General features: G+C 51.9%; 1 protein-coding gene across 1 annotated transcript in view; it reads right to left on the reverse strand.

Annotated features, from left to right (window-relative positions):
- The window catches only part of TNPO3 (transportin 3), a 75,646-nt gene extending 63,286 nt beyond the window's left edge, over positions 1 to 12,360 (reverse strand). Inside the window, 1 exon segment of the mRNA XM_048501465.1 lies at positions 12,067 to 12,360. Within this exon segment, the coding sequence (XP_048357422.1) occupies positions 12,067 to 12,228 (162 nt within the window). The 5' untranslated portion in view covers positions 12,229 to 12,360.
- Positions 12,361 to 12,965: the final 605 nt, after the last annotated feature.

The following is a 12,965-nucleotide window of genomic DNA, read 5'->3' on the forward strand; positions in this document are numbered from 1 at the left end:
GTCCCCGCGGCTCTTTCAACGGCCCTTTTTTTCATTTCTTAAACTGTGATCCAGGCGTCACCCCCCAGAGACTGAAAACTGATCCAGGCACGCTTGGAAACCAAAGTCAAGTTCACACCGGGCGGGGATGAAAATATTAACTGTTCCCCGAGGTCAACGGCTTCCCAGCAAACCGCCTGGGAGAGGCAGACGTTTCTCGACTAGAGAAGTTAAAGGTGGGAGACGGAATGATGACACGGAAGGAGCAGCACGTGGTTGAAGGATAAGGCTCGTATTCAGACAGGAGGCCACGGGGAACTTTCCTTGGTAACAGGAAAACAGCCCTGCGAGAGCACCGCCAGAGCTAAATGCAAATCGGCATTTCCCAGGAAATCCGAGTGCCCGTGTGGCTGAGCGCAGAGATGGTTGGAGCTGGGAAACCGGGCTCGGCCACGATCTTATACCCCTGGAGATCTGAGTCTCTTCATCCCTAGCTATAAAAATATATATTTGGATGGGAGGCCACCAAGGAAGTCCACAGGCACTATGCAGAGGGAGGAAATGGCAAACCACCTCTGCATGTTTCTTGCTTTAAAAACCCTCCACTGTAATTTGATGGCAATCTGGTGGCAAAAATCTAGGCCAGTGGTGGCGAACCTTTGGCACTCCAGATGTTATGGACTACAATTCCCATCAGCCCTTGCCAAGGCCATGCTGGCAGGGGCTGATGGGAGTTGTAGTTCATAACATCTGGAGTGCCAAAGGTTCGCCACCACGGCGCCCAGGGAGTCTCCTTACCAGGGGGAATAAGAGCTGGGTTTCAGCCTCCTCACTCAGCCATTCTGTGGCCAGCCCCTCCCCACCACAGCTGGAATCTGAGGAACCCTCCCTAGGCTGGGAAGAAAACACTGCCACCAGCAGGGGGCGTCGCAATCAGATTGGATCCGAAGGTCCCACAAGATCCTGACCTTCTCATTTTCCGTGACTTTCTCTGGACGTTGTTCCCAGCAGTTTTTCGCCATCCTGAAGTTGCAATTCCTCCTTATAACATCAAGCGGATCCTACCGCCCCTTCCCTTTGGGTTTTTAAGGGAATTGATAGTAGGAGCCATCTTTTATGTTGATCTTAGTAATGCTGCATTTTAATGGGGTAGGGTCTATATTTATTAGAGCCTGTATTAATTGATATTTAATAGATTTTAATCTGATATATGTGCTCTATTTTACATGTTGTTCACCGCCCTGAGCCCTCCGGGGGAGGGCGGTATATAAACCTAATAAATAATAATAATAACAATAACAATAGTAATAGTAATAATAGTAGTAGTAGTAGTAGTAGTAGTAGTAGTAGTAGTAATAATAATAATAATAATAATAATAATAATAATAATAATAATAATAATAATAATAATATATTCCAGTGCATCCTCCTGGCCTCTGAGTTGTGCCTCTGCACTCAGTCTGGGCAATCTTTCTGCAGCATTATTGTTAGAATTTATTTCCCACAGTTCACAACTGTCTCTGGGCAGGTTCTTCCTGACGTGAAGACATCCGTATCTCTCGCCTCTCCGACAGCTTAAGAATAAATTAACTCAAAAAAGATACCTCCGCATCCCCTCACATGAAAGGCGTTGTTCTTGCTCTTTGACACTAACGGAAACAACTAAACCTGTTCTATTGCACTGCGTCCACCATCTTGATTTACGCAAACGACTTATTGAGCCTCGTATCAATTTAAATTGACAGGGCCAAGACTCAGATACTTCTGCGGTGCGACCGCACTTGGAGTACTGTGTTCAGTTCTGGTCGCCACATCTCAAAAAGGATATTGAAGAGATGGAAAAAGTGCAGAGAAGGGCAATGAGGATGATTGAGGGACTGGAGCCCCTTCCTTATGAGGAGAGGCGGCAGCGTTTGGGACTCTTTAGTTTGGAGAGGAGACGTCTGAGGGGGGATAGGATTGAAGTCTATAAAATTATGCAGGGGGAAGAAAATGTGGACCGAGAGACATTTGTCTCTCTTTCTCACAATACTAGAACCAGGGGGCATCCATTGAAAATGCTGGAGGGAAGAATTAGGACTAATCAAAGGAAACACTTCTTCACGCAACGTGTGATTGGTGTCTGGAATATGCTGCCACAGGAGGTGGTGATGGCCACTAACCTGGATAGATTTAAAAGGGGCTTGGACAGATTTATGGAGGAGAAGTCGATCTATGGCTACCAATCTTGATCCTCCTTGATCTGAGATTGCAAATGCCTTAGCAGACCAGGTGCTCGGGAGCAGCAGCAGCAGAAGGCCCTTGCTTTCACTTCCTACATGTGAGCTCCCAAAGGCAACTGGTGGGCCACTGCGAGTAGCAGAGTGCTGGACTAGATGGACTCTGGTCTGATCCAGCAGGCTAGTTCTTATGTTCTTAATTATCGCTGCCCTAAATGGACTTACGATGTAGCAAAGTTCTTAGTTCTGGTTTTGTTAAAACATTAGTCACTTTGGCTTGGATCTTATTTTGGTTATTCCTGTTTTAACAGGTTAACTCATGCCTAATAAAGTTGACTGATTGATTGACTGACTGATATATCCAGGTCTGTACCCACCATCAAACTGAGTCAACATAGGTTTTATCTATGGGCCCCGAGATGTCCATATACGTCCCCCTTTTTAAAAATTTTCTGAGTGCAAGAGGTTTTAGGTTGTGTTTGGGTTTTTAGAGTGGGGTTTTATTGTGATTTTACTGTTGTTGGATTTTTACTGTTGTGATTTTATTGATGCATGGTTTTTATTGTAACCTTTGTCCATTATGGTTATTGTTTTTATTGAAAGGGGAGGGAATAAATGTAAATAAGTAGAAATAAAAACAGAAACGATCTACCCCCTACTGGGTTTTTTTTTCTTTACAGAAAGAGCCTGTTAACACTATTAGGACTTATTGTCAACGCCGTGGGTCCAAAAAGCCCTTCACACGCCTAACGTGCTTACAAAGTGGACCAGACACAGAACAAAGCACTGAACACGGAACAGACACATGTCCATTTACTGTGGTCAGCGTTTCTCTTTCATCTCGGTCGTCACACCCCAGCCACACTCCTATCAATGCAGACAAGCGCACATTTATTTGGACTCTGCTCAGCCACCAGGAGGGAATGCGCATAGGTGGCCTCTGCTGGCACTCTTCCTCTGACCCTGGAAAGGCCTTACATCTAATCCAACCACAAGATCCACGAGAGCATGTTTAGATTTCCTTCCTGCAGAATCAGGAGGGCTTTAGTCAAACTTCACTGTTCCTTTACCTCGCTTCACATCAGCTTGGTACAGCGGGTATAGGCCCAGAAGTAAGCTCTAGCCCAGGGATCTGCAAGCTGTGGCTCTCCAGATGTTCAATTGGCCATGCTGGCAGAGACTGGTGGGAATTGTAGTTCATGAACATCTGGAGAGCCACAGGTTGCAGACCCCTGCTCTAGCCAGTTATGGTCACTAACCCCTGGGGATGGTAGCGAGAGCTACCAAAATTACAAGTGATCTCCAGACTACAGAAGGAGAAGAGTTTGGATTTATATCCCCCCTACAAGGGGGGATATATCCAACAAGGAGACTCAAAGGGACATACAATCACCTTTCCCTTCCCCCCCCCCCACAACAAACACCCTGTGAGGTGGGTGGGGCTGAGAGAGCTCCAAAGAACTGTGACTAGCCCAAGGTCACCCAGCTGGTGTGTGCTGGCCTCCACAAGCTAACCTGGTTCCCCAGATAAGCCTCCACAGCTCAAGTGGCAGAGCAAGGAATCAAACCCCGTTCTCCAGATTAGAGTGCCCCTGCTCTTAACCACTATGCCACGCTGACTACAGAGGTCAGTTCCTCTGGAGAAAACGTCCGTTTTGGAAGGTGGGCTCTGTGGAATTACATGCAGAGAAGGTCTCTCCTCTCCCCAGCCCCTATCCCAAATTTGCTGGGACTTTCCAAAGTCACATTTGGCAACCGAGTCATGCACGCTTGAGCCACACACACTCGCGGAATAGGACTGAATCTGCAGCTACTGATTATGATGAGGTGAAGATAGGTGATCTTATCAGTCATGCAGAGTTCACCTACTCACGTGGTCAAGGTCAGCCACCATCAATGGAGTCATCCCAAACAGACCTGGGAGAGCCAGGGTTGAGATTGGAATGGCACAGCACAAGATTAGAAAGGCACACCAGTCTGATCCAGGTCAAGAATCATAGAACCGTAGAGTTGGAAAGGACCTCCAAGGGCCATCAAGTCTGACCCCCTGCCATGCAGGAACACACAGTCAAAGAACTCCTGACAGATGGCCATTCAGCCTCTCTTTGCAAACCTCAAAAGAAGGAGACTCCACAACCCTCCGAGGTAGTGAATTCCACTGTCGAACAGCCCTGACTGTCAGGAAGTTTATTTATTTATTTTATTAAACTTCTATACCGCCCTTCCCCAAAGGGCTCAGGGCGGTATCCATCAATTATATAAAACAGTTAAAATCCATTACACACCCAATCCCAGTTAAGAACCATATATAAATTATAAAATTCTTCCTGATGTTTAGGTGGAATCTCTTTTCCTTCACCCGGAACCCATGACTCCTGGTCCTAGTCTCTGGAGCAGCAGAAAACAAGCTTGCTCCCTCACCAACATGACATCCCTTCAAATATCTAAATATGGCTATCATTTCACCCCTTAACCTTCTCTTCACTAAACTACAGAGTTTCTCTACACCAGAACTTCTCGGCCGCTGACACTCTCACTCCCGTGGGAAACGGGGTGTTTCCATTGATCGGTGGAGGTAGTAGGCCAGGTGGCTTTATGTCTATCTGTCGCCAATCTTGGGGCACCTAGGCCAGTGATGGTGAACCTTTTCGAGACCGAGTGCCCAAATTGCAACCCAAAACCCACTTAGTTATCGCAAAGTGCCAACACGGCAATTTAACCTGAATACTGAGGTTTTAGTTTAGAAAAAACGGTTGGCTCCGAGACTCATGTGCGTTACTCAGGAGTAAGCTTGGTGGTAGTCGGTGGCTCTGCTTTGAAGCAACCGTGCAACTCTTCCAATTGGTGAATCACGACCCTAGGAGGGTTTACTCAGAAGCAAGCCCCATTGCCAGCAACCGAGCTTACACCCAGGTAAAGAATCGCGCTTTAGTTCTTTGCATGAAAATCAGTGGGGTTTAACAGCGCTTAACAGGGTTACCTACACTGCTTCCCCAAAACTAGGTCTTAGGTTTAATGCTAATAATTGAGCCCAGTGGCCCAGGCCAGCCTGTATATGGCAGGGCACTCTGTTTGCGCGTGCCCACAGAGAGGGCTCTGAGTGCCACCTCTGGCACCCGTGCCATAGGTTCGCCACCACTGACCTAGGCTCTGGAAGAATCACACTCGTTGGGAAAATGGGGGGGGGGATTATTTCCGGATAAAGGGGGTAGCAAAAGCTTTGTACAAGCTGGGTGTTTCGTTGCCTTCCAATAAACGCTGCTGATCGATAACACAGAGTCCATTTATTGATTCAAGGTCTGAGACCTATCAGCCCCCAACCTCAGCCACAAAAGCAGGACAGTACAAACTCTACACTCTAGTCACAAATCCGGAGCTGGAAAAGTACTTTGGACTGCTGAGATGAAGGCTACAGAAAGCCCAACGGACATTATTTAGATGCTCTTCAGGTCAGCGTTGAGTTTCAAGACCCCGGTAGCCCTCCAAAGCAAGAACCATATCACTTCCAACACCCTGACCATCTATTTTATTTTTATTTATTTATTATTTAAATTTATAAACCGCCCAATCCCCAAGGGGCTCTGGGCGGTGCACAACACTAATCTATATACAATATATAACAAGGGTCACAATAGTGACCGTATACACTAAAATCCATTAAAACCATGTAAACAGCGGTCAAAAACAATAACAATAGTAATGGCGTCCCGTAACCCAATTCCTTTAAAACCACCCCAAAAAGAAGGGAGCGGCCGGACTCCTCCCTGAAAATAACAATAAATATGCAAAAAATAAATTATAAAAGATAGGGAGCAAAAGGGCCAAGGAGCAAAGCGAGGAAGGAAAGGGGGGGGGGCACCTCAGCGACTGGGCCCTCCAAAGGCCCGGTGGAACAACTCAGTCTTGCAGGCCCTGCAGAATTCACCAAGGTCCCGCAGGGCCCGGACAGCTGGAGGTAGAGTGTTCCACCAGGCCGGGGCCGTAAAGGTCCTGGCCCATGTGGAGGCCAGCAGCATCATCTAGCCCCAGGGTGTCCAATTGGCCATGCTGGCAGGGACTGATGGGAATCGTAGTCCATGAACATCTGGGGCGCCAGAGTTGGACACCCCAGATCCAGCCTAAACTTCTGCCAAGGGCAAAAAACTCAACTCTTCTGAGCGGTAGCTAGAGCAGGGGTCCCTAGCCTCTTTTGATCCTGTGGGCGCATCTGGGATTCTGCTTCAACCCCTCGCCCCCAAACCATACAATTCTGCAAGAACCTTAAGGCCACATACGTGCCTGGATCCCAGATACCAGCGGCACCACCCAGCGTCAGTTTCTCCAGGCTTACAGAGAATCGCAGGCAGAAAATCAACCGTCACATCCAGTGGTGGGATCCAAAAATTTTAGTAACAGGTTCCCATGGTGGTGGGATTCAAACTGTGGTGTAGCGCCAATGGGGCTGGGCAGGGCACAACCGGGGCATGGCCGGGCATTCCTGGGCGGGGCTGTGGCAAGGACGCAGCCGCTGCGCCGGTCCTTGGGTGGGAAACGAATGCACGCAGGCACAGACTGCCACGCACACCGGCGCACCTCCTGCTAGACTGCTTCAAGTTCTGCGCGCTACTGCTGAGAGAAGGGCGTAACTAAGGCAAAAATCAAGTGGCAAAATCAATGCAATTAGTAACCCCTCTCACAATAACAATTGTAAATAATTAGCAACCTACTCTCGGGAACCTGTGAGAACCTGCTGGATCCCACCTCTGGTCACATCCACAGGCCACGCCTCAAATCCTGCTATCAGTTGCTTACAGCACACATCTAGACATCTAGACAGAACTGCCCCAGCATAAGCCACCGGAATCAGCAGGTTTAGACAGAAGAAACTTTGCTTAACACGGCCCTGAGAGGACAGTAACCACCTCCCACACGTGGCCTGCAAAGGATTCACCCGTGCAGGCCACTCCAAAGAACTGTTAGGTCTCGATCCTTGAATCTGTATTGTTGATCCGCAGCTATCATGGGAAGGCAACAGAAGCACCCAGCTCACCAAAGACAGTTCTGGCTTTTGCGATTCCTTTCATTCAGAAACAATCCCCTCTCCCGTTTTCCCAAAGAATGTGAGAGAAAAGAGTTACTATGCAGCCTAGGCTCCCCAAGGTCAGCGACAGACAGACAAAAACGACCTGGCCTCCTGCCCCTCACAGACCAACAGAAACATCCAGTTTCCCATGGCAGTGAGAGTGTCAGGGGTAAGCCCAGTTATCTACGTAGAGTGTGGAGCCATAAAAAAAGAGATCGAGGACAGAATGTCCCCTTACAGTAGTGGTAACACGTAGCAGGCTGGTTACACCTATCTTGTAGTGATTACATTGAGGTAGGAATGCATCTCAGTCCACTAGATACAATCGCTGGCCATATATTTTGTAGCAATTACTATGAGCTAGAAATGCATCTCAGTCAACTAAGTGCGGTCCCAAAGGTCTATTCAACAGCGGAATTCGTTGCCTCAGAGAATGGTGGAGTCTCCTTCATTGGAGGTTTTTAAAGAGAGGCTGGATGGCCACCACCAGGAGTGCTTTGATTGTGTCTTCCTGCATGGCAGGGGGTCGGACTTGATGGCCCCTGGGGGTCTCTTCCAACTCTAGGATTCTATGATCCTCTGCTTTCTGCATGCATCCCACCCCTACGTCAGCTCACCTAGCATACAGGGCTCCTTTCCCATTCCCAGCCAGACTAAACATGCCATCTTTCTGCCCAATTCATCTAGCCGCCAAAGCAGCCATTCGTCTAGTCCAGCTCAAGCCGCGATGCCAGTTATCTACGTAGAGTGTGGAGCCATAAAAAAGAGATCAAGGACAGAATGTCCCCCTGCAGTAGTGGTAACATATAGCAGGCCCCAGGTATTCGGCCTAGGTCACTGTGGTGGCGAACCTTTGGCACTCCAGATGTTAAGGACTACAATTCCCATCACCCCTGCCAACATGGCCAATTGTAGGGGCTGATGGGAATTGTAGTCCATAACATCTGGAGTGCCAAAGGTTCGCCACCACTGGCCTAGGATGTAAAGGTGTGGGGGGGGGGGGGTCTGACGCGATAATCCTTCTTTTCATTAAAAAAAAGCACGAACGGTCCTAAATCCCTAGGTCTGCAACCTGCGGCTCTCCAGATGTTCATGGACTACAATTCCCATCAGCCCCTGCCACCGTGGCCAATAGTCCATGAACATCTGGAGAGCCGCAGGTTGCAGACCCCTGCTCCAGCTATTCTCAAATTATGTCGAAAGATAGTCCGGCCAGCCCAAGGTCACCCAGGGAGCTTTCACAAGCAGCAGAGATTTGAACACCACCAGCATGCTCTTAGACGCTGGCTCTTATTTCAGTCCTATTTCAATCCAGCCCTGAAGATCTTCCTGAGAAGTCCTTCGTCAGATCCAGGAGGCGTGTGGGAATAGGGCGACTCTCACCTCCTGGAGGAGAGGATTCCATAATTTGGGGATGGGTTGCCCTCTCGGGTCTCAATTCTCTCTCGGCCTCCCCTTTCCCTGGGGGGTTGGTGGAATATTATATAGACAGCCTGGAAGGGGAAGGGCAGCCTATAAATATAATGGAATAGATAAATAAGGAGGAATAACCACAAACTTCAGCCTCTTGAAGAGGCAGAATAAACACAAAACAATGTTTCTCCTCCAGGGCTATTTTTCAGGACAATTCCATGTTTTTAACTAATTTATGTAATCCATTTTTCCTCCAGGCCAACTGCTCAGCCAGACAGGCTCTCTGAATTACTTTGAGAGCTATTCCGTTTTCTTATCTCTTGCATCGAATGAAACAGAACACGCCGCGATGCCCCAAATGGCAGATTTAGGAGTTTGGAGAACCACAGGCGTGTCGGTCAATTTGAAACTATGAGGAGCGTTCAGCCCTCGGGTGTTCAGCATATCGCGATTATAAACAAATGCTGCCTCGAGTTCGCATGAGAAAAGCAGAGAATACATTTTCTGAATAAAGCATGCACGCTTCAAAATATGTCCTGAAACAGAAAAACATGTTACAGGAGTACCATTGCCATTCAAACAACTTAGTGTTTGAGAAGCATTTTAGCTGCTACCACTAGGATCAGCAACCCAGCAAGAAAACTAGAGGCCATTCAGGGCTTTAGCAAATTCAGATTTTACAAACACCCTAGAACAGTGATGGCGAACCTTTTTGAGACCGAGTGCCCAAACTGCAACCCAAAACCCCACTTATTTATCGCAAAGTGCCAACACGGCAAGTTAACCTGAATAGTGAGGTTTTGGTTAAGAAATAATGGTTGGCTCTGAGGCGTGCGTTACTTGGAAGTAAGCTTGGCGGTAGTTGTTGGCTTTGCTTTGAAGCAACCGTGCAACTCTTCGGACGGGTGAATCAGGACCCTAGGAGGGTTTACTCAGAAGCAAGCCCCATTGCCAGCAACCGACCTTACTCCCAGGTAAAGGATCGCGCTTTAGTGCTTTGCATGAAAATCAGTGGGGTTTAACAGCGCTTAACAGGGTTACCTACACCGCTTCCCCAAAACTAGGTCTTAGGTTTAATGCTAAGAATCGAGCCCAGCGGCCCAGGCCAGCCTAGATGTGGGGGGGGGGGGGGACTCTGCACGTGCCCACAGAGAGGGCTCTGAGTGCCACCTCTGGCACCCATGCCATAGGTTCGCCACCACTGCCCTATAAGGTAGGTCACTGTAATTTCTGATGTGGTGAGACTCAGCCAGCATAGTGTAGTAGTGGTTAGAGCATCAAACGATAACATGAGAGATCCAGGTTCAAATCTCCACTGTGCTGTGAAAATTTGTTGGGTAACCTTATGCCGCTGTCACACTCTCAGCCTAACTTACCTCACAGGCCCGTTGTGAGGACAAAATGGAGGAAGGGAGAACAATGTAAGTTGCTTTGAGTCCCCACTGGGCAAGAAATGCAGGGTATGAAGTAAATAAAAATAAAATTAAAAATCACAAGAGGATAATAATTACTATTGGCAACAGATGGCTTGAACCTAAAACCCTGAGATCCAGCTGCTGCCCCATTTCAGTCATCTTGAGAACGAAGAAAGCACCCAAGAAAACATCTCCACCCGCGAGAAAGAGTTGGGGGAAACAAACTTGCCGCTCCGTTACCAGTTCCATGTCCCCCTAGATACGGCGCACAGAAGCAACGTCACCCCACACTGACTCATACAGCTTCCCATTTCTTCGGGAAGGGACAAAAAAGGGAAGAGAGGCCACAAACTGTGAAAGTTTTGAGCTGCGATGGAAACACACGCAGCTCATGCAGGCTCGCAAGCAGTTCACAACTCACGTGCAACTTCTAACTTCAAAACAGCAGCGCAGGCCCAGGAAAGGGCGGTGCGATAAAGGACAGTGCTGTTTTCTGCGCTTACTGAGCACGTGAAATAATGTTTGCAACAAGGCAGCAATGCAGGAGATTATAATTTTTTTTCTAATCTGCATTTTGTTCTCACGCAGCACAAGGCCCGGGCCCCTCCTTGACGGCCTCTGAGTCAGCCACCAGCCCCTGAGTTTGCTGAAGCAACAGGCGAACGGCCAGCCCTGTTTCAGGGCAAAGCAGAGCATGCAAGCGCATGGCCGGGAAGGAGAGCAGAAGGAAGCCGCGTCTCCCCCAGTCGTGACACTGCATGGAAACCGGGCAGATCAAAGTTCCAGGAAGGCAGAGAACCAGGGCAGAAGTCCAAGACAAACGGTGCCACTAAATCGGAGCAAGGACGGGTCGGCCCACAGACCCAAAGCCGACCTAATGGCCCGCAGCATGCTCCTTCAAGCCGCAAGGATTTCCAGCGCCGGGTTCCCGTCGCAATGTGCCTGGCACAGCAGCACGCCTCTCCTGCCAGGCCCCGCGGAGAATCCTGCCAAGTGTTGGAAAATCCCCGCCCCGATGCCAGGGGGTCTGTCGCAACAGTTAGGTCTGAGCAGGGCTCGAAACACGAGACGGGCTAAGGCCGGGCGGGGGGGGGGGGGGGGGGGAAGGCTGCAGTTTCAGGCACCTCTCTGGGACTGGTTTTTGCCCCCTCTGGACGTAGATCCCCAGAGGTGGGAGGAATGAAGCCCCAGCCCACCCGCCTACCTGGGGGTGCCCACCCGCCTACCTGGGGGTGCCCACCCGCCTACCTGGGGGAGCCCACCCGCCTACCTGGGGGTGCCCACTCGCCTACCTGGGGGTGCCCACCCGCCTACCTGGGGGTGCCCACCCGCCTACCTGGGGGTGCCCACCCGCCTACCTGGGGGTGCCCACCCGCCTACCTGGGGGAGCCCACCCGCCTACCTGGGGGAGCCCACCCGCCTACCTGGGGGTGCCCACTCGCCTACCTGGGGGTGCCCACCCGCCTACCTGGGGGTGCCCACCCGCCTACCTGGGGGTGCCCACCCGCCTACCTGGGGGTGCCCACCCGCCTACCTGGGGGTGCCCACCCGCCTACCTGGGGGAGCCCACCCGCCTACCTGGGGGAGCCCACCCGCCTACCTGGGGGAGCCCACCCCCGGTGTGCCTGAGGATGCAGGTGCACAGCCCCAGAGGAAGCCCCTCCCAAGCAGAAGCCATCCTCCCCCCTCCAAAAAAAAAAAACTTGGGGCCTTGCATGGATATGAAAGTGGCCTGCAGGAAGAAGACTTGGGGGGAAGACGCCCAGCCAGGGAGCACCCCTTCCTCACCCCACCCATGCAGTGTAGGGCAACAGGGGAAGCTGGCCACTGAGGACCTCCGCTCTACATAGCTCGCCCCCCCCCCCCGGCCTCCACTTCCCCCTCCTCCCCCCCGGTTGGACTTGGGAGCTGCTCCCCCCTCCCGCGCCCCCCCCCCCACCCCCACGCGTGCCCCTTGGCGCAGGCGCGCTGGGCTCACCGATCGCTGGAGCTCCCCGAGCCACAGGCTGGCGCGCTCCTTGCCGCTGGGGTCCGGGTCGTGGTAGAGCGCCTGCACGGCCTGGTAGACCACCTGCAGGCCCGGCTTCCCCCCGCCGCCGCCGCCGGGCCCGGGGCAGCCGCCGCCCCCGCCAGGATCCATGGCTCCCCCGTCGCCGCCGCCGCCGCCGCCGCCGCCTCAGGCCTGCCAGCCCATCGCCCGCCCGGCCGGCCCGTCCGCTACCGGGCAGGAAGCGAGGGGGCCGGTGTCCCCGGAGGACGCTCCCCACGGAAACCCCGCCCCTCGCGCCGCGCGTTCCGGCCCCGCCCACACGCCCGCCGCCCCGCCGCCGACCGCGCCGTCCCCGCCGACCGCCTGGCTGCAGGCCCCCGCCGCCCTCCGCTCGCTCGCGCCGCTCCCGCCCGGAACCGACGGCCAGCGACGACGCACTTCCGGCCCCCGCGCGGCCGGCGCCGTCCCCAAAGCCGTCCGGGCGGAAACGCGCGCCAACCCGGAAGTGGCCGCCCTGCGGGGCGGGGCCTCCTCCCAGTCCGGGGGGGGGGGGAGAGGCCCCAACGCCGCGACCCCCTCCCTTCAGGAAACCCCCACCCCGGCCCCTTTTTCTCCCGGCTTTAGAGGGGCGCCTGGTGGCTCTGAGCATGGCTGCCAATTTCCAGGGGGTGCCTGGAGCGCTCCCGTAATTACAGCATCATTATGGTTGATTTCACAGCTGCCAGTTCTCTCGCTGGATGTTGGCCTTTCATTACAATTCGAGATTCAGCCAGAGGTCGAGGGAGTTGTCATGTGTCAACATAGAAGGAGGAGGAGGAAGAGGAGGAGGAGGAGGAGGAGTTTGGATTTATATCCCCCCTTTCTCTCCTGCAGGAGACTCAAAGGGG

Source organism: Sphaerodactylus townsendi, linkage group LG06, assembly GCF_021028975.2.
Source record: "Sphaerodactylus townsendi isolate TG3544 linkage group LG06, MPM_Stown_v2.3, whole genome shotgun sequence".
NCBI lineage: Eukaryota > Metazoa > Chordata > Lepidosauria > Squamata > Sphaerodactylidae > Sphaerodactylus > Sphaerodactylus townsendi.